The 23110-nt window shown below is 38.4% G+C and overlaps 1 protein-coding gene across 2 annotated transcripts in view; it reads right to left on the reverse strand.

Moving 5' to 3' along the window:
• The window catches only part of cdh4 (cadherin 4, type 1, R-cadherin (retinal)), a 223985-nt gene that overhangs the window by 59247 nt on the left and 141628 nt on the right, over positions 1 to 23110 (reverse strand). For both annotated transcript variants that reach the window (XM_077528441.1, XM_077528442.1), the window contains exon 4: positions 15365 to 15547. In XM_077528441.1, the coding sequence (XP_077384567.1) occupies positions 15365 to 15547 (183 nt within the window). The remainder of the gene's footprint in view (positions 1 to 15364; positions 15548 to 23110) is intronic.

Genomic DNA, 23110 nt, shown 5'->3' on the forward strand with positions numbered 1-23110 from the left:
CAGGTCTCATTCCAGCCTCAAGTCTTTTTTTTGTTTGTTTGTCAGCAAGCCAACTGTTTGGCCCATATATATGTCAATCACACAGTTGTCATAGCGATTACATCTAATTGCTAACAGGTGTGTTTTCCTCATACCGGTCCTAGAACTACTTCCTGTTTTCACGTCTAAGAATCATGGGAAATGTAGCGCTACTAGCCTAGTGCTGCGGCTGTCAATCAGACTCAATGAAAGCTGAGCTTGTCTGGTGGCATATTTCAAATCTTACAATGCGGGACTGGCACAAGGTAAACGACACAGCCAGCTTCCATTAGCTGCCGGGACTGAGCATTGACATGTTTAGTGCTGTTGAACTGTCAACCAAGATAGCATTTAGCATTAGCTACAGCAATAACCCAACCACCGGTAATGAGATTGACTGGCAATTTTTTTTTATAACTAGTTCCTGGAAAATATTTATTGTATTTTTGATTTTCGGAAAAATTGAAGTGTTCCAGTTTTTAATTTTTTTTTAAATTTCAATTTTAATGTAGAGAGCCATGGGAAATAAATGGCTTAATACCTGTCCAAGAGATAGCTTAGTGTGAAGTGTTTTGCAGCTAAGAGTCACAATGTGTTCACAAAGTGGAGAACAAGCTCAGTTCAATAATTCAAAATTCTTGCTTGTCATTGCGTGTTGCTGGAATCGTAAAGCAGTCCCTGTGTAGTTGGCATGTTGGTGTAATATTCCTGACATGCCACGTGGCGTCTGCTGCCATGCCAGTTTAACATTCTCCACTGCTGTCACCTGAGATCACATGTCACATTCACTGGTATATCTTAATAAGGAGGCCTTATATGAATAAATGGCATAAATGAAGAAGCATGACTTCTCGGAGTCCTGGGAATCCCATGAGTGACAACTCTGCAATTGAACCATTTGAATGGAATGCTAATGACAAAAGCGCGGATCTTTTTTTCATCCTTCCCTAGCGCTGCCTTTCTTTCAGTCTATCACCATCATCTATCTCGAGTTCTCTTTCTCATTCGAGTAGCTCCCGGTGGAGTGACTGGCTACTAATCACACTAAAAATAGCAGAGAAAGGCAGATGTAAGGGACTTAACTTGATGTCTGTCTCCCTCAGATCAGACCAGACATCAGATAAGTGACCTATTTGTAGCTCTTTGAGAGTGATTTCCTTGATTACTGACAACTACTGGGATCCTTTGGGACAAGCTATCAGCGTGAGAAGAAAAAATGGCAATGGGTGGAGGGAGAGAGGCACAGGAAGTGAAAGCAGCAAGGAGTTAGGGAAGATTAGATGAAGAATTATTGTTCTGTAAAGCTCCTGGGGTTGACACAGGAGGTGCAAACAGAGGGATATTCATTGAGCATAGCAACTTGCTGCCCAATTAGTGTAATATGAATGTTCAGTCTGTTTAAATCTCCTTCGATTGATCTGAACCTGAGAAAAACTAAGCTAAATCCCAGGAAACTAATTTGCTTTTCATACGTTTGCGCCATGCTGATTCATAATGCGAAGACAACTACGTAGCACCTCACTGTGCACTGGCCAAACATCGAACTGTTCTTCTTCATAGTATCAAGCTTCCAGAGAGCAAAAATAATTCAGCAATAAGGTCATTGAAGGACAATGTGCGGCAGGCACCCGATGTATTATGGTCTCCTGTCTGCCATGGGCTAATGGAGCATAATAATGTGAAACTGGGTTTACACTCTTTGGTAGGCTATTTTATGTCTCATGTCCACTTAATGGTTCAGGCATGTGTTGTAGTCTTTCATTTCAAAGATTTTCACAGGCATAGTCATTCAGTTTCTCGTCAGGGTACATGAAACACCCCCCCACAGTTTTCAAAAGCAGAGGGCACAACAGGGAGAAAACGAACTATGACCACAGTGACGAAAGCAGTACTTGAGCGCAAACTGCACGACAATCAAAGTGTTTGTTTTGCATTTGAGTTAGTCAAACTCGCTTAGAACTGCTGTACCACTCGGGTCAAAATAACTTGGGAAAACAAGACACACAACAGGTTTTGTTTTACGACACATATATATGACTTTAGAGAACTAATCTTACTTGGATGCAGATAAGGTGACGAAGCATTCGATGACTGGGGCGACTAACTAACCGACATCCAGCAATTACGACTCATCGTCGGGAAGGGAGTGCACAGTAACTGGCGAGCAGTGGCATGCACCAATGAATATTTATTGACAAAGGGGAGACCGGCCCATTCAGGAAACTCACAAAATTCCTGATGGTGTCTGGTCATCTCTTTCGTTATTAATCTCTGTCATGTATGAACCGGGAAGAACGTTGCATGCTGCATTCCCCTTCATTCCAGTGTCTAACTACTTTCCCGGTAGAATCTTGCATGTATTATGAGCAGAATCACGGCTTCTTGACTATCACTGCCTCCAGCGGAGTCTTGTAACCAGCCGCTTACCGTGCCTGAAACTGCTCAATATTCCCCACAACGTAAACTGTTTACTTCACTGTAAAATCGGGAGATTAGCGGGAGAAATGACTGATCGGGAGCTACGCGGGAAATGGTACAAGTTGAAATTCGAGAGTCTCCCATGTGACTCGGAAAGTTGGCAAGTATGTACTATTAATTATTATTTGGAGTGAATGCGTGAGTGGGCATCCCGGCGAGCAAGAGTGGCTAGAAGAAATGCCTGGAGCGGCGAGGAGGAACTAGCAAGAGCTAGCAAGAGCAAAGCAGAGGGAGACATGTGGCGGGTGCCCGAATCACGGGACTCACCAACGACCACATGCGGGTTCCAGCTGTGGAAGGTAAGAGGCAGTCAACCCATTGGGTCCAACACTAGCTGCGAGCGCTACCAGAGGCTAACTAACATTTGTGAAGTTCTTCTCCTTCGGGTATCCGTAATATAAAAATGGCAGCCAAACAGGTCAGCCTCCTGTAAGGAGTACATTTGAGGATAATAACTTTTCCATGCGTTAATATCATTCAAAAATATCCTATTCAACTCAGGATTAAATAGTAAAAAAAATTGTTTCAGCTACAAAAAAAATAAATAAATCACGCAAGGTTGAAGTCAATCAGGTTGTCGATGAGATGTCTCTTATTTATTTTTCAGGGAGTTGGCAACCCTAAATTAAACAGACTATTATCCTTAATTTCTGATTTCAAAACTAGTAATCCATCAATTTGTTGTGTTGAGTCGATTTTGATATTTGGCTTCACCATCATAACAGCCCTTTGAGGGAAGCCGTAACTACGTACGTGTCCCGCCACAAAAATAAGTTTGACAACCCTATGTTAAACCATTGAAGGAATCATCCTAAATTAATGTAACTCCACAAGTTCTATGAGAGGCAATCAAGACGTTTTGTCACATTGATCAAACCTGTTTTGTTTGTTTTGATTTTGACTAGACAGACATTATAAGTTCAGCAACTTTAATGATGTTATGTTCAGGATTGTGGGTAGACTGGTTACATTATTGATGTACTGGCAACCAATGTGACAAGTAAGCATTCTTCTTGTTTGACTTTTCGTCAATAACTAGTCCTATGAAAACAAAACAAAAAACCCACTAAGCCTACCAGTACAACTAGTGGATATCGATAATTTTAACAACACTAGTAAGGAGCTTGCTTCTGAACGTTACTTGTGAGCATTTGACTCTAACTAGTCTGTCAGCCTGGCAAGTAGGGGTGTTAAAAAAAAAATCGATTCGGCGATATATCGCGATACTACATCGCGCGATTCTTGAATCGATTCAATAATCAGCAGAATCGATTTTTTTTTTTTTTTTTTAGGATTCACACCTTGAGCATGGAAGAATGTTATATGAACGGAACATTAAGCCTTAATATTTTATTATAATGCTGTTCAAACATGAAACAGATTACAACCTCTATAAGACTGAAATTTCAGATAAATAAATAATACATTTTCATATAAATCTTACACTGTACAAGCTTACTGATTAGTATTTTCTAAATTTGAATGAAAAAAAATCGCAACAATCGACTTATAAATTCGTATCGGGATTAATCGGTATCGAATCGAATCGTGACCTGTGAATCGTGATACGAATCGAATCGTCAGGTACTAGGCAATTCACACCCCTACTGGCAAGTGTAAAAGAAAGGAGTCGCGCTAAGATGCCAGCAAATCCCAAAGAGTAGAGAAATAAGGCTTTTTATGTTGAGGATATCAGAAGAAATGCTTAAAAGATTTGCTGTTCTGATCTGCCCAACAAAAAATTTCCTGTACACGATCACTGAGACTGGATGAATTGCTGTGTTAAGTAGCATTATGAAAAGCATTTGTGCATCTGAAAAGTACTTTCTTGAAAATCACTGTTTGATAGTGTCTCATCTCTCCCTGCTGTTACATCTGCGTATTCCATGATGAGCACAACGGAAATGGCGACAATAAATGTTATTACTCCAAATTTTGACTTTTGTATTGCTCTGATGCCTACTGCTGTGCCGTTCATCTGAGATGATACGCTCTACTTTTGATTGGTAAGAAGCCTTCCAGCCTGATGGGCCATCCACTCAAACAGAACAATATTCCATACGAGATGAAATAAAAAGGTCGGTCGACAAACTAGAGACTTAATTTGCTGTAGAATACAGTGACAACCATACATACATTGGACTGGCTATAAAGAGCATCTGGGGACATGGGGGAGGTGTTTAGTGGTGTTATTAAAGGGGAATGGTGCCGCTTGCTTTAAAAATAGTCACACAGGAGGTTTGTGAGAGAAAAGCTGCAAAGGGCTCGTTTTTAATATCTCTCAAATGACCCGTTGACAGCCAACATCGCGCGCAGTCTTTCCTGATACTCATAAAGAGCAGAACAGAAAATGAATAAAGCTCCAATAAGCGCTGAGATATGACATGTTTTTGCATCCTTTTTTATTAGATATGTTTTTCTGTTCTGTTTGTGTTGCCTCTTAGTTTGCTTTCATCTCTTCCCTCGCTTTCAACCATTTGTCCAAAGAAAATAATTCTGTCCGTATAAATCAGTCTCCAACTGAAGAAGGTTTAATATTCTGCACTGACACTTTATTCAGCTTTTTAATCAATTTATTATTGTTATTATTATTATTATTATTATTATTATTATTATTAATTTTTTTTTTTTTTACTTTATTACCAAATATTCTCAATTCGTATAAGATGTTCAGGGGCCTCAATCTAATGTTTCGGATAGTGTGTGGATTTGATTGTAAATGTAATAGGCTATTTAATATTTATTATTATTATCATTATTATTATTATTATTATTATTGTAAAGCTTTGGTAGAGGTGTTTGATGTTACAAATATGTCAAAAGTAATGCAATTACAGTGATTATCACATTGTAAATAAAGCATTTAAAATGGAAAAGATTTCCAATAAAATGTAAATATTATTCACTTTTCTTCTGACATTTTGGAAAGTAGTAAATACATCCTGTGATTAAATAATAATAATAATAATAATAATACATCTGCGATTGAGTAGGCATGTGTTACTCTACTTGCTGTAACTTAAGTAATGTTCATGTCCCACCTTCCTGCATGGTCTGACTGTAATATACTGTAGTATCTTCTCAGTTATTGTTGATATATCATTGGATTAAATCACTGTTGCAGCATGAATTGTTTTTAGCTATAGTATTTATTATGTATGTATTTTTTTTTTATGTATTGGTTTAATGCCTGATTTTTTTAACTTGTTCGTATGCCATTGAATTGCCCCTTGGGGACAAATAAAGTTGAATTGAATTGTCTGATTGTGCGTAAGATCAATCATTGTGCACAAACCCAAATGTTTAATAGACACAAATTAAGATCTAGAAGTAGACCAGAGCAAAGTGCATTATGTATTATTATACTGAAAATACCTTTAATCTTTAGCTATCAAAACAATTATCTAAAGTTGATTAATTGAAAAAGTTAAATGAAAAGTAACTCTCATTTGCTCCCAATAACGTGTAAATACTGTAAGTTTTTTTTGTTTTTTTTAATGTTTTAAATGTCCCAAAGACGTATTTATATGTTTTTTTGTTTTGTTTTTATACTAGAGCATACAGAAGGCTTTGACACAGCCTCTCAACTGCAAAGAACAGTTGTAGAAATGGTAGTTATTACATAAACGGCCAGCAGGTGGCAGCAGAGCAAAGGAGATCAACCAGGGCCATCTAGAAAAAAAGCTAAATTACTTACAATTTTAATAGATTTGTGAAAACTGATGAAACTTAACTCTCTTCTAATGCTAATTGCTGCAAAACTGAAACAGATAGAAACACTTTTTTTTCCCTGATGAAAGAAGAAACTTTATTCTTTCTTTTGATAGGTTCCATGCTTTTATAGCAATTGAACACAATATTCTGTGGGCCTTGCAAAATCAGTCAAAATTCAGTAAAAGGCTGGGAGTGAACGGGATTACTTCTGTGAAAATGGCTGGGGGTGAATGAGTTAAGATAATAATTACTTGGATTTTTTTCTTTTTTTTTCTTCAGCCATCAGTGTATTTAAGTTCAATGTCATAGTGTGGAATTCTGGCATTGTTTTGGTGAAACATTTTATGTGATTAATTTACTTTATATAGTTGACAGTCTCCAGTTTTTACTTTCAGCCATTTTTTCAACGCTTCTTTGATGAGAATTTGATCAGCTCCGTTGTCTTATTTTTGATTAGTTACCCCGAGGACAGAACAGTTCCACAATTTTTACATTTTGTAGCTTTAAAAAATAGATGAGATGCTTTCTCAAGCATGCCCTTGTGCTCATGCATGCGCCTCACTGCCTCCACCTCAGACCATTAACCAGACGGCGGAATGAAATGTAGGACTGAGCTAAAAAAAAAAAGAAAAAAAAAGAAGCAATTACAGGGAGAACAAATATTAATGGGAGTTAAGAAGTGACGAACAAACCCAATTATGGCATTAGCCAGGCAATTTAGAGGAGCTCTGCAGGAAGGGAGAATCCTGTTGAAATGTACCAGCAGTCTCTCTGCATTAACAATGGCATTAATTCCTCTGAATCACAGTGTGGGAGAAGAATGAAGAAAATATATCTATTAAGTTCCTTTATAAAGAGCCAGAGACATTCCGTGTATAATGAGATGGAAATGGAGGATGCCGAGGCCCACAGTCTTGTCTTACTTACCAAACAGGCTGTAAAGTCTAAAGTTGAAATGGTTCTATTGTACCATTTTACCCATGCATCCACAATACAGGAACAAAAAAATAAAACTACCGTCGAGCTTGGGCCGTTCATGCGCAAGGCATGAAACCCTGCAGGAAGTCTTACTGAAAAACAGGGTATGTTGGGTAAAAAATGGAGAGAAGGGATGAATTTGTGGTGCTGAGGAGCTTTCTGCTGTCCGTGCGCCTTCATTTCCACCATCAACTTGCATGCTTCAACCTAATCTACTGACATGTGCATGAGGCAGCGGGCCTTGAGAGCCGGACCAATCAGCAGCAACCTGAGGCCAGTTGAAAGCACTTCTGGCATGCCCAAGGCGGCCTCGCTCCAACCAATCAGTTAAAGGCCGGACTTGAAAGGAGGGCCATGTTTGGACCGGGGAGTGACTGGAGCTGCCAATGCGAGTCCAGAGGGGAGTCGCAGTGAGCTGCCAGTGGGGTCAGAGTGGTTGACAGTTCTTTAGTGAGAAGCTGAGCTTTACGTGGGCCACAACAGCACAAAGCCTTTGTCCAACTGCGATGGCTCTAATGGGACTGTCACCTTCTAATTGTGCAACCGAGAATACTGTGATTGACACCAACATTACCTTGTGGAGAAGTGCAGCAAAGTGCATACTAGGTGTGTATTTTATGCTCTAGCTTCAAGTCATTTAAAAAAAATAAAATAAAAATGCTCCTGTCAATTTTGCAGGTCCAGTGTGTATATTTTATACAAATGTAAATCTACAATTGAAGAATTGCATCATTTTATGAAAATTGCAGTGACAGGCCAACAGAAACATACACTTACTTTTCTTTTTAATTTAAATGATTGAAATGTATGAAATGATACCTAATGAGTGTACCAGTATCTTATGACTCATATAAAACTTTCCATCGGTACAACCTTCCATGTCTTTGACATTAATTTAACACGTTTGTTTTCGGAATGTGGGAGGAAGCCGGAGTAGTCAAAAATAATTTACCAACTACAAGAGAACACACAAACTCAACACATACTCTCAAAACAGGTGGGTAAATAATAACCCAATTTGGTAAAGAAATAAAAAAAAAAGAGAGAGAGATAGAGTGTGAGAGAGAGAGAGACTCAAATTGACCTACGGTAGTAGATTTTTGAGACTTTTAACCCAAATGAGTAAAGAAGAAGAAGAAAAAAGTTATTTTTTACCCAACTGCTTTTAGAGTGCAGGAAGTGAAAAAATCTGATTCGAACCTCGTACTGTGAGGCAACCGTACTTGCAGCCGATAACTGGATGACATAATTACATAGAATTACAATGTAGACCAGGGTTATTCAAATACATAAACATATTAGTAAAAATACTAAAAAATGTAAACTACTAAACAAATTTTTAATCATTGTAAAGGTTTATTGTGGTCAGTCAGGCCACCTGCAACGATACTGTTAAAACAAAAACAAAAGGTCATTTTCATTAAAGAAAAAAAAATAATAATAAAAAAAAATAAAACAATAAAAGGGTTACGATAAGGTTGGAACAAATCGTCTGATGTTGGAAAGGGCCAAAAAAGTATGGGTAAGGCCCGGGACCCACCTATATGAGTACAAACCCAGCAGGGCTCTGAGATCTACAGACTTGGGCCAACTAGTGGAACTTAAGAGTTCGAAGCAAATATGGTGAAGCTGCATTTAGCTATTATGCTGTACACAGATGGAATAGGCTGCCAACAGAAGTGAAGTCTCTTTAGTTTTTCCTCTGGTCTCTTGAGATCTTAATTTGTTGGAATTTAGGGGTTTCTGGGGTTGGTGTAAGACTGGTATTGTAACCATGCGGATGGCAGGAGGTGTTTGGTTGGTGCTGGATTTCACTTTGATGGACTGGATGTGCTGGTTTCTGTGGATCTCACTCTGCCTCATCTATCCTTCCCTCCTTCGTCTCTTTAGTTTTTCCTCTGGTCTCTTGAGATCTCTTTAATTTGTTGGAATTTAGGGGTTTCTGGGGTTGGCGTACGACTCTGATTTTGTAACCATGTGGAAGGCAGGAAGTGTTTGGTTGGTGCTGAATTTTACTTTGATTTATCTTTCTTTTCTTTTTATCTTTTCTGACTTTTTCTCTGGTTTCCTGACCGTCTGAACCTCACGACTCTGGCGAGACTCTGAAGTATCTGGTTAAGGTGAAGGGTAATGGGATTTTTATTAGGTTTTAGGTGAATTAATGAGTATAAATTTACACGTATTTGCTTGCGCGCACACGCACGCACACAAACGCACACATACACTTTAAAAAAAAAAAAAGAGAGCGCAATGATGATAAGACGTTGAATCGGTAAGACTACCGAATGAACAATTCTTGGCTCTCTCTTAGAAGAAAAGAAAGAAAAAAAAAAAAAGTGAAGTCAGCCCCAAGTGTAAATGTTTTTTTAATCCAGGTTAAAATCTTTGCTTTTTTTCTTATACCTTTGATTAAGGACTTTTAAACAGCTTTAATTATTATTGTTATTTTTTATACATTAATCATTATTTTTATCATCATTTTAAACTTCCTTACGCTAAATGTTTTAAAGTTTGCTGATTGCCATTGTATGTTCTTTTAGTAAATTTTGTAACCTACTTTTATTTACTCTCCTCCCTGTTTGTTGATGCTTATGTGTTGTCTTTCCTTGGGTAAAGCACATTGAGTTGCCTTGTGCAATCCAAATAATCTTGCCTTGCCTTGCCCTGCCTATTGAGTAGCCCCAGTCTAGCCAATATTGATCTGGCAAATGAATGGTTCACCAGGAAAAAAACGGATTTTTATTGAAATAATGAAATACTCTATCTACAAAGTTACCTTTACTAACAAATGCCACATTGTGTTTGCGTTTGTCTATGCTTGAGAAAGACTAATTGATCATTTGGGAGTATTCATGCAATTCAGTCAATACAAACAAAAACAAATTAAAGCAACCAATAAAACTGACCTTCCTCAGACTCAGTCAGCATTTGGGTATTTGATTTTCCATTTCACTACGTCTAAAAAGACCTTTATTTTGAAATGCTTCAGTTGTTTGTTCATCTGCAAATTGCTCATTATGGCATGCAAGAGGAAGGAAAATCTCATACTGTTAATTTGCAACATAATGTGATGTGCTGTGTCTTTTCAGATAACTTGTTAGCGTTTGCCTCCAATCATAGAGGACAGGGAGGCCCCAACATATAAAGGAACTGGGCCACGATGAATATGTCTACAGCGTTTATTTCAAGAAAAAGAAAAGCTTTCTGGTCCTCTAAATTGACAGCTTCATTAAATACAACTATAGCAATAACATCAACAATGAGGAGACATCTTTAAATAAAGTGATTTCTTGATAGAGTTGTGAATACGAACCTCTGACACATCATGCAAATTGCTTTGTAAAAGAAAAGAATGAATAAAACATGATATGATCGGCAAATATATTGTCCAGAAAGGTCTGTGCCTCTACTGCCACCACAATTTTCTGTACAATGCAGGTAAAATACATCCATGAAACAAACGCCCCCATTCTTTGCACTATTTTACACCTAACCTATCGGGTGACAGCTGAATAATTCAAATCCGTCGTAGGGAAAATGGATGAGGGAGCATGTCCTCATCATGAGAAAGAGGAGCAAAATCAGAGCAACTATTCCTGGAAACCTTGTTAGTCTGGATGAGTCAGCATAAATGGCACAGATTCTGGGACGATGGAGTCGGGAGAAAATGCAAATTGGGCCCTGTCCTGATTCCAACCTTGAAAGAAAATGTCAACAAACTATCATCTTGAACAAAAAAACCAAAACAAAAAAGGAACTAACTGAGTTTCAGTCACAAACGGAGGGCTAGACTGCACTTGTGACTCAGGGATGCAATGAGTAACTTACACACTGTAATGTCCTGTATGTATGTGCACTAATCATAATAAAGAATTTCAGGCTGAATTTAAAACAAGGGACAAAAATAGTGTTTTTGTGATTTTCTCCCTTATACGATTTAAAAAAAAGACCTAAAATCAATTCCCGAGTCAAAAAAAAAAAAAAAAAATCTATTTTCTACACAACCTGATCTAATTAGAGTTGTGGCTACCTGGAGCCTCTCCAAGCTAACTTGGGATAAATGTTAAGTTTTGCCATTACATCACCAATAAAAAAAAAAAAAGACAATTTTTCCATTTTTATTTTAGATTTTATTTAAAGATGCATTGAAGCAAAGTGAAGTCTCAAGTCTCTCTTATTTATTTATTTGTATTATTATTATTATTATTATTAATTTAAAACAAACAGCACATTTATGTTAAGTGAAGTCCATAAAAGACAATTTTTTTTAAACAATAATAAATCTGGTAAGTCCATTTAAAAAACAAAAAACAAAAAACCAAAAAAACAAAAAACCTTTGTACTTAAATGTCACTGTTAAAAATGTGCAATGAAGTGGCAAAAGCAGGTTTAGAGTAACTTGCAATTTAACTTCCATCCATCCATTTTCTTGACCGCTTATTTCTCACAAAGGTCTAGGGGGGTGCTGGAGCCTATCTCAGCTGGCTTTGGGCAGTAGGCGGGGTACACCCTGGACTGGTCGCCAGCCAATCGCAGGGCAATTTGGTTACTTTTAAAATCAAGTAATCATTAAGTAATCAGTTACTTGTGGCAACATGCTAACGCTGTTCTGCAAACAGTCTATATACATTGTGAATACCGAAGTCGAACTTTGTTTGTGCTTCTGTTTGCCAAACGAGGAGCTTGTTGTTGTTACTGTGACCCATTTAACCCCCGGTTGCTTCTGATGATATTGTTTGGGAGCACAATGCTAATGGGCTATTCAAAGTAATGAGGTAACACAAACCATGCTGAGTTGTTGCTCTCTGACTCACCTGAAGGAAAAAAAAAAAAAAAAAAAATATTTTTTTTTTTTTCTTCAGAAGTGTGACGGCATGATCAAAGTCATGCTTGAATGATATCATTACCGTTCAATTTCGCTTTATGTGATGGCACATTCATGCAGAGCATTCTGGCAAAGGGAAAAAGTCACAATCACATTCTTCTATCATCTTTCCTTTTGAATGGGGAAACTATGTATGAATCCATTGTGTAAGTGTTGAAGCTCTTAGTCATATCAGAGACCAAATTAGATATAGCATGAAATGCCCACTGTGCTTTTCCCTTGGACGATGAGTGGCAAGAGGGAGTTGAGAATTGAGCTTACACAGTGATTTAATTTGTTACTGGGTGCAACAGCACTGGGGATTCATTCAAAGTGTAATGTTTCTCCCATGTTGCCCTTTTCCATTAAAATCATCCATCTAGCCGTCCAGTCATAGATCATATACACCAATTATCTTGTGCAGGAATGCATGAGCTTGAATCTCTCCCAGTTGATATAGGAAGAAGAGTGGGCTACACACCATGGTTAAATCACAGTCTATCACGGAGACAATATGTGCACTCAGTTGTGCTTTTAAAGATATTGTGGAAGCACGGAATATAAAATAAGTTTCAATGAGAACATGGTACTTTAGGGTAAAAAAAAAAAACTACCTGATTGACACATTGGAAAGATTGTTTCACATACCCATTTTGGGAACAGCACTTTTGGTTAGATCACACTGGTGAGTGTCATTGTAACAAATTATTAAAGGGATACTTTACTTATTTAGCCATTTTTGGCAGTCAAACATTAACATTCTGCCTATAATTAATTTGATATTTTCAATGTTTTTCATGTACAATTACTACCTTTATTAAAAACACATTTTGCAACTTGCTGTCGACTGAAAATGACATCACAAGGGCTCAGGTAACCAATCACAGCTCACTTTGTGAATGTCACATGACCAAACCTAGAAAACAGGTGAGCTCTGATTGGTTACCTGAGCCCTTGTGATGTCATTTTCAGTCGACAGCAAGTTGCAAAAATGTGTTTTTAAAGGTACTAATTGTATGTGAAAAATAATGAAAGTATCAAAATATGAACTCTTTATTGCTATAATGGGCTAAATAAGTGAAGTATCCCTTTTTTAACCAATCTAAAGTGCTAAAAATGGCCTGCATTCTTTTATGATGCAATGTTGGTTGAACATGCCGTTTTTGAGGTCTCCTCTCAGTTGATGCCAAGGATGTATGAATGGACTGGAATACGGAATAAACCTTTAAAAGATATTAGCAGATGACTAAATGCACCCATTAAAGTCTCATATGAGCAAAATACAGTATATTCTTTTAATCCTGTTAACGGCCCCATAAAGTCATACAAGTTGGAATTTCACAAACAAAAACAAACAAATAAATAAATTGTATCTGAACCTGTACGTATCAATAATTCCCTGTTCTGTTTAAACTTTATGCTTATCATTAATTAATAATTAAAAAATTGTGGCGCGTATGGCAACAGTACAACTCACGTTGCCAAACCTTTGCGGCAAACCCACCCCTACTGTGCCAATAATAACTCCTTATGACACATTAACATTGCATAAACAGTTCCATCAGACTCTCCGTAAAATTTTCACGACAGTCTTTTCCGTCCAGTTGCTCATCCAGTCGCCGAATGCAAGTAAAAATAGAACCCCAGACAGGAAGCCAGTGGGGGCTAATTCAACTTCAACATTTAGTGCTGGAGATGAAAAAGGGAATTAAGGCGTTCCCATTTCTTCGCGAGGGCAGCACATTCTGGTTCCTTCCCTAGCACTTCATCTTGTGTGTGTTTTTGTTCGAGTGAGTGTTGTTGAGCTTTAGTGGAAAATCTGCCCTCATGCCAACACACTTGGGAAAGGCGATTTCTGTAATACGGCAATGTAAGCCTCGCTGTACAAATGGGCGTAAGGGACTTTGTGTGGACATTTATGTGCGTGCGTGTGTGTACGTGTTCGAAATGCCAGCAGAAAAGCCGCATGTCTGTGTGGGTGACTGATAAGAGGCAGCCAATAAGGAGAGTTTAGAGCAGCAGCAGTGTGCCTTCCATGGAAACTTGAACATTGTCATCACTTGGCTACAATCACAACCAGGTTACAAATAAAAGTCACGGCATCTCTGTCACCAGAAATTGCTCCAATATATAGGCAACCACGATAATTTGAGCCAAAAGGGAGACATTAGACCTCCTGCCTACTATTCAGAATGTCAACATGCTTCGATTGTGGTTGGCTTCTAGGGATGTAACGATATCCAAACATCACGATACGATATTATCACGATATGACGAACACGATACAATAATTATCACGATATTGTGGGGACATTGGCGATATTTAAAAAAGATCATAATATTGTAAAAAAGAGAGCTCATACTAAAACAACAACAATATTGTGCTTTTGTACATAACAGCAATGCATATAAACCAGCTTACAATCTCCAATAACAATATTGAGGCACTTACTTGCTAATGCAAGCACACATTGATCCCTTCACAAGCAAATTAGGTTCCCCTTCATCTGACAATTAGCATAGATTTTAAACATAGAAGACCAAAACATCCCTAATGAAAATTAAATAGCACTAATAAACTAGCCACTAGAAGGTGCTAGAACTGCACAAATGGAAATCAACCTGACTTTTTTTTTTTAACAAATGTGTTCCTTTTAAATATTGTGAACATGACGACGACGATATTGTGGCAGTTTTAATATCGCAATATCACGAAATTGCCCTTATCGTGACATCCCTATTGGCTTCCGTAAAATGAATCATAGAAATGTAATGGTTGCATATTTTCAGTATCAATACCCTCATGTTTTACCACAAGAACAGTCAATAGTGGTTTCATGCAAAAATAATAATAACACAGACATCCTTTGGAAAAAAAAAAACCTAATTTGAAGTGAATTTTGTCTTCCTACACTTGGTAGAATGTGGGTGTTTTGATAACTACAATAATTAATGTCAATGGTGTGTTATACGAGATGTACTGAGATGTGAAAAATATTCCACTGACTTAAGATGCAGAGGGGAAAAAAACCCTTTGAGTAAACCATTGATTTATTCCTCTGAGACTAAGCATGGCTTGCGTTTTTGTATGCCTTCTGTTCTTGTCTCATGATATGAGAAAGATCAAATATTTTCTGGCAAAAAATCTGAGATGAGCACACCGATTTAATCGTACTGACTGTGCTTTCATTGCATGGACTGAGTAGGTATTTAATGACGTTATGAAGTCCGCCTCGAGTGTTATTGGTTTAGATTTTTTTCCATGGAACTTATTTCTAATTTAATTTCGACATCATGTAAAATGACACTCACTCTGACAAGCATATGAGGAAAGGGTCCTCGGGAATTCTCAGGTACGTTAATGGGCGGGATGACCCAATCTCTCTTCTGTCGCCTCAGCCCATTACCATAGGAACTTCTCTGATGTTTTCGGGGAAACTTGATGACACGGGGTTGGGAATCCAACACTCTTGATAGCATTTCTTCAATGCTGACCTGGGGAGATACAAACATAGACCGTCATGCCAAATCATTCAGTTAAGACATTTTCCCATTTTAAAGGGACTGTTTTTACAAGAAACATTGACATGGTTAACTCAGATTGAAACAAAAAAACAAACAAACTAGGTGTCAAACAATAAACAATACTTATTTATAAGAGGAACAAAGCATTTTTAAATACAGGTACATCATGTGTAACCCAGCTAAAACAGCCTCAGTGGGAGTTTAACGTGTTGTGCTTTTTCTGCATTCCTCTGCCGCCAAAGATTTTTCCACACAGACAAGATTATCTGCGCACGTCTTTGTCCTCCGTGTCACTGCGAAAGCCAGTAAACAATATGACATTTTGCTGTCAGGGTATCATCAGATAAAATGGATATTGATTAAATACTGCTTCAATAACAAAAGGAGCGAGGATAGAAGGAGACAGCTTTTCAATTGTATTGTTTATAATTTGCTGAATGGCTGTACAGTCTTACATTTTGTCCTTTTCACCAAAAAGTGGTAAAAAGCACTTAACTTTGTGGAATAGTTTATTAATAATGGTGTTTTGTGTGCTTGTCAGTGTATTAAATTATGCGTTTCATTTTTGAGCTACAGTTATTGATGACTATAGGTCAAGATATCATGATTTGTTTTTATCCAACGAAATAGACAGACACGGGTTGCTTGGCCTTGACAGAGGTCTGTTCTCGAATGAATTTCAAGCTCGTAATTATTTCTTCATTCTGCTAATTTAGAATCCAAACAATATTTGAACTCTGGTGTCTGATGTCAGCATTGTCCTCTCCTCTGATTGGTTCAGAGCTACTGGAGTAGGAATCAGGACAACTGTCGGATGTTATTTGAAATTCGCTTTCAAGGTGGACTTAAAAAAGAAAAAGGAAAAAAAAAAAAGACTGGGGAGGCTAAGTCGGACAACACTTGTAGCTGGCTGGCTTGTTTTAACCCAGTAAATGATTTATCTGCCACTTCTACAGTGGCAACATATGCACATCTCTGACCATAGCAACACTGCTAGCAAAGGCTGGATTTTGTCTATAATAATAACAATCTCTGGTGAGTACAATGTTGTTAGGCTTTTGGCATGTTATTAGATTATTTCGATCTGATTTTTGGAAATACTAAAATGTCTGATATGTCTGTTTATTATTCTAATTTTTACAGTTAAAAATGTACAAATTTAAAGCATTGTGACCAGATGTATCAAATATGACATAAATCAAAAGTCAGATGTGGAAGTTGATTTTCAAAAAAACTTTTTGTTTGTTTGTTCAAAAGGACCAATAACCCCCCCCCCCCAAAAATAAAAAAAGAATCAAAATTTTCTCTCATATATTTAGGTTCAGGCTTTAGAGGGTTAAATTTGTGGTTCATTTTAATGTGTGGTATATTACTCAACTTTATTTATAAAGCACTTTCAGAACAGGCATTCCTGTATACAAAGTGCTGTACATAAACATAAATATCGGTTGTGCAGTAAAGAATAAGGTAACAAAACAAGAATAAAGCAAACATTTTGAAGCGCGTATACAAGTTTTTTTTGTTTTTGTTTTTTTTTACAAGTAAATACATTATACATCAGTAAATAAATAAGAAGTAGGCAAGTGAATAAACAAATAAATAAATACATAAATAAGTAGACTAAACATCAAACTCATACACACCAAAAAACACCAAAAACAGGTCTCATGGTGCGCCAAATGCCAAAGAATACAGATGTGTTTTAAGACGTGTTTAGTGGTAGGTCGTTCCAAAGGGAGGGACCGGCAACGGCAAAGGCTCAATCTCCTCTAAGCCTCCGCTTAGCCCTCGGTACCTCCAATTGAGTCTGGTCTGCTGACCTGAGGTACCGGGCAGGTGTGTAGGGGTGCAAGAGCTCGGCCAGATAAGGTGGGGCAAGACCATTGAGAGATTTGAAAACAAATAGAAGAATCTTAAAGTGGACTCTAAATTTCACGGGCAGCCAGTGAAGAGAGCCCAGGATAGGGGTTATGTGTTCCCTCTTCCGGGCACCAGTAAAGAGACGAGTAGCAGATTTTGGACAAGCTGGAGACGCTGCAGGGAGGACTGGCTGATTCCAAAATAAAGTGCATTACAATAATCCGGCCGAGATGTAACAAAGGCATGGATTACCATTTCTAAGTGCTGCTGAGATAGGAGATTTTTGACCTTTGCCAGCTGCCCAACATGAAAAAAGGCTGGATTTGACAACAGCGGCAATTTGCCGGTCCAATTTAAAGTAGGGGTGCACCGATCAGACTTTTTTGGCCGATCACCGATCACCGATCTTTAAAACTGTCTGACCTGCCGATCTCGATTTTTGCCGATCCCGTTTTTTTTTTTTTTTTCCTCAAAACCAAGAGCATACACCTTAAATGTTCCTTTTTTTTATTGGAAAACACTGAGCAATACCTGTCAAACAAGGTAAAACATGTTTAAAACACATTTAGTAGTTCTCTCAAATATAATTGAAATAAAAAATAATAAAATAAAACTTGTGGAATAGGTTATAGCAAAGACCAGTTTTGAGAGTTTTCACAAAAAAAAAGTGCACGGCAGTATCAGTAAAGCTTCCTTCCTGAGTATTTTTTCCTTGTAGTGCAAAACGAATAAATGTCTAAATGCAGATGTGTCACAATCTAGATGTAAAATATCCATCCAAAAATATCTTGCACCAACTTATAGGATCAAAACCTCCTAAAGTAAAACATTCTACAAAAAAACAAAAAAAAAGTGCAGCATGCACAACATTTTCAAAGTCAACAAGTTGTCACAACAACACAACTCCAGTCACTTCTGCATTAATGGAAGGTTTTTCTTGATGAACAAAAGCATCTCTGCTTTATCACCAGACAAACGACTTCTTTTTTTCATCGACGACATGACCAGCTAAGCTAAACAGGCGCTCGCTTTCAATGCTTGTGCATGGGGCAGAAAGATAGGCTCGGGCAAGTGCCGCAAGTTCAGGGAAACGATTTTCATTGAGCTTCCAGAAGGGTCCTCCACGACCGAAAAAGGCTGGTCATCTAATGCCATGAACTCCATTATTTTTCTCGTGGTCGCTTTGCTCCTTTCGCTGCTCATAAGCGCCAACAGCGGTCCATGGTCTGGCTCCTTGCTCGCGCTAGCTTTAGCTAAGTTAGCCTTAGCTTGGTTGCTAACTTCAAACGCCGCATACTCAGCAGTGTGGTGGGTCCTTAAATGACGAATGAGGTTTGTTGTATTGAATGCCTTGCGTGCAGTCCCACAACGACTTATTTCGACGTTGCAGGAATTACAAATTGCGATCCTGGGCTCCTTTACTTTTATCGTGAAATACTGCCAAACTGTCGACATACTGTTGCTGCGGTTTGTATTGCAGCGCACACAAGTGCGCATTTGCACACGTGACCTTGTGGGCGGGCTTATGTCTCAGCAGAAGAGGGCAATGGTTGACTTTTTCGTACTTTTACGCGAGAGAGATGTGATCGGTAGACAAGATCGAATTTATTTTGAGGGATCGATCGATCACCGATCGCCCAAAATTACGAAAATTGAGGCCGATTGATCGGTCGGCCGATCGATCGGTGCACCCTTAATTTAAAGCATTAGTATTATTATTATCACAGTATTAGCCTGACTTCAGAGCATACAGTGTAGGCTCAGTTCTCTCACAGTGCTGGTGTGACTGGTTTTCTGTCTATGTTTGTCCTGAAACTGACTGGTGACCAGTTCACAGTGTAATCTGCCTTTTGACCCAAGTCAGATGGGATAGACTGCGGCGCTCCCGTGACCTTGAACTGAATAAGTGGCGGATCTATGGATGGATGTTGTAATAGAAGATAAACAGTTTAATTTTTGGGTCACCTCACCAGACACTGTACCCCACCCCCCATCTGTTAAAAAGAGGTTTAGAAAGATGGGAACATGTTTTTTTTTTTATTGTCAGCTATAGTGTTTCCCCTTGTAAAAGGGTTGTTTTGCTGTAATCCACCTAATCCTATTGTTGTCTTTCAGAACACACACACTCACACACACACCAACTGGAGAGAGGTTGTAACCTGTAGCACAGGAGGAATCATTCAGCTAATCCCACAGGACAAACAGAACACACCCAACACACTTGTTTGTGCACATCATTCGTGAGCACACGTGACACGTGCAAACACGTTTTATCCTTGACGAAGCTAGGCGATAGGCCACCTGAGCAAACAATGAATACGATGCTTGAACTACTGTTATACGTCACACATTCACAGTTCAGAGGATTGGGACTTAAGGGGAATACGAGAAATAATGAAAAGAAATTCGATTTTCAGTTCCCGATTTTCAATTCGACTTTTTTTTTCTACAAAATGATTCAGTTGATAATCAAAATAAGTTTTTATAGTCACATCTACATTTTGACCTTGTTAAAAACATTAACCTTTTGTAACTTTATTTAAAAAAAATAATTAAAAAAAAACTTTTAATTTAACTTTTAATTTTGACCGTTTAACTACAATTTTGTCTTGTATCAGTGCTTTGTGGTTAATGTTAATATTCTGCCCTCGCAACACGTTCTCAGCTTTTTACAGTGAGACAAATAGTACAGAAGAATGAAGCTCTAGAAGCTTTGTTGAGGATTTGTGTTGATTCTTTTACTAATTTTCTACACAAGGAGGTTTGTCCTTAAACTTCTTTTAATCTTCTACAATGTATTAAAATACTTGCGTATGTTGTTATGGATTATCATGATTTTAAATTACGTAAAGGGAGCTAACTTGACAAGTTTTGCTTCTTTTTGCCCCTTCTCAAACCTGCATTTTATCACATTGAGCTTTTTTTTCTTTCATTTGTTATGTTTGTATTGCTGTGCTTGTTTGAGACAAATAAAATAAAATTAAAATCAAATAACAAAGACTAAACAGTTCAACAAATGTAACAATGAGGCTCTTTACTGGACTAATAAGTCACTACAATTGTCTCATTAAGTAAACGAGGAGCAACTGAGAAAACGTAAAACATTACATTGATTACTTACATAGATCTAACGAAGGTTTTACTGGCGTCTACAAAGACCCGCCAAACAATACCGGATATCTGCCAAACGTGTCCGTCCCCAAATATGGTCCGGCTAGAAACAATGAAAACCTGCGCAAGGCATAAAAGTTAACATGGCGTTGTGAATCAATGTTTTTATTTTTTTTACATTGATGTATATTTTAAGCAGTTTACCTCGATATTAAATAGATTTTCGATTTCGATCGTTACACCCCTAGAAAATACAATTTCATGGAACTGCATTTGCTTCTGGTTATTTTGTTTGCATTGTTTTATAGATACAATGATGCCAAGAGGGAAACAGACATTTGCTCAGTCTACATGTGACTGTGAGGAAGGACTTATGCTGTTGATTCTCCCCATGAGATTCCAGCAAGTGAGGTGGACATTAGGGCTTGCTCAGCCAAAATGCTTGTGTTCACAACGGACAACGATTGAGTCTCCAGTCAAGTGCATATACGCATAATTGCTTCTGCAAGTGTTTTTGTCCACTTGTACACACCACTGAGTGTAGGCATACTGGCACATATGCACATTTGAGTGTGTGCGCGCGTGGTTGTGCACACATGCCATAGAGCCTGTTAGTGTGCCCCTTGTGCATGAAGGGCTTCAAAAAGCCAGAGGCGGGCAGGGCCAGCTGGCAGCTCTCTGCTCCCGGGTATGCTGCACATTGTGTGGGACATTCTACAGGCCTGAAGACCCTCAAGCTGTAGAGCTGACATCTGGAAGTTTTCAGTCCGACAAACAAGGAGGACAATACCACATGTGCTCCCTGCTCATTCTGCGCACAGTGCAATATTTGATCTAGGACTTTTGATATATGTACAGATATTTTTTTGTTTTCAGCGTTGTAGTGTAATTTCCCCTTGACTAAGAGATCACAATACACGTCCTCACCTCAGCGAGAACATGCCTCCCCAAAGGATGTGCTTATAAAAGTAACTAGTGAAAAAAGGATTGTGAAATCCAGTAGTTGTATTTTAAATCACATGGAATTCCAACAGCCTATGCCAATTGAGCTTTCCAGTGCAGTTTGTGCACATTTCCCAGCCTCAATTTCAGACATGAAAATATAGAGATCAAAAGTGCAACTATTTAGCGCCGCCGACTCTTTTCCGTGACCTATGAACCAAAGGGTTCAACGCTTTCCCCACCTGCCAGTTCCGTTTGTAATCTAACGTGAACAGGTGAGACTATCTTGAACAGAGTGTGGTAAAAATGCAAATCAAATAAGCACTAAAACCTGTTCCGGGAACCAGTGGATTTCAGATCCGCTGGTGCATAACTAATAGGCTCTAAGCTGGTGGAGAAAGCGAGCCACCGTACCATGAAATCAGTATGGGTTGGAGAGCACTCAATGAGAGGCCCTACCTGTGTGGGGTGTGATAGCGCTAGTGCATAAACACCGCAGAAAGACTCATAGGCCAAAGATGCTGCATTAAACACTGGAAAATGAGCATTCCAGGTGAGCTATTTTCTTTGACGAAAACATACTAAAATACACTCTCAAGATGGCAACACAAGAAAACTCTGATGAGAGATAAATCTAGCATGTAATTGGCATCATGTCTCGCTGCACTTAACAAAACGAACTCGCTAGCCTCTCGTCTTTTAGACTTTGAACTGGTATCCTGTGATGTTTCCATGTTGTAGCAAAAATAGCAATAAGTAATGCAGTCTTCTCTAAAATTGCCAGATTTTCACAATAAACTGAGGAAATCCTGGAGTTTGTTTTCCTCCGATTAGTCATCCTGGTGTGATGACGGGCTGCCTTGGAAATGTGTCCTGCAATTCATTTTAGCTAGCTTTGCGCTTTGTTGACTAAGTGATCTAAAGCTAAGAGTTACGGTACCTCAATTCGGTTGGGTTGGGCCTGCTATCGCTGGCTGGGCCACCTGTTCCGAATGGTCAGGTTTTGTCATCTCTTACAGCACATGTGTCAAGATCCGGTCCTCGAGGGCCAGAGTCCTGCATGTTTTTGAGGTATCTCTACTCCAACACACCAGATTCAATGATCAGGATAATAATCAGGCTCCTGCAGAGCTTGCTGATGAGCTTAAATATGAGTCAGCTGTGTTGAAGGTGGGAAACCTTGAAAACCTGCAGGACTGCGGCCCTCGAGGGATGCAGTTTGACACCTATGTCTTACAGTATCTACACCTCATATCTACTGTATGTACACCATTTCCATAGTACCCCTTGTGTTCTGACAGACACCACATTTGGGTAAGCCTGGACCTTCATAATAAGTTGACAAACTTGTGTAAATTATGTTCCACAAGCTCTACTCAAGCCGTTCATTTGTTAGCACTTCACTGGATAAATGCTTGGCATGCTTTAAGGCCTCACTGAGGGGCAAGGGCATGTGAGGTTTGTGCATTTAGCAATGGTTCGGTCAAGGTTGCAAAAGGTTGCAAAGCCATTTACCAAATGTGCCTAAACAGTTTTAATGATCACAAACAGTTTATCTTGTCGCAGAGAAAATTTGTTTTGAACATGTTCAAAATTTGACCAAAAAGTAACATACAGGCT

The sequence above is a fragment of the Festucalex cinctus genome, chromosome 8 (genome assembly GCF_051991245.1).
Source record: "Festucalex cinctus isolate MCC-2025b chromosome 8, RoL_Fcin_1.0, whole genome shotgun sequence".
Taxonomy (NCBI): domain Eukaryota; kingdom Metazoa; phylum Chordata; class Actinopteri; order Syngnathiformes; family Syngnathidae; genus Festucalex; species Festucalex cinctus.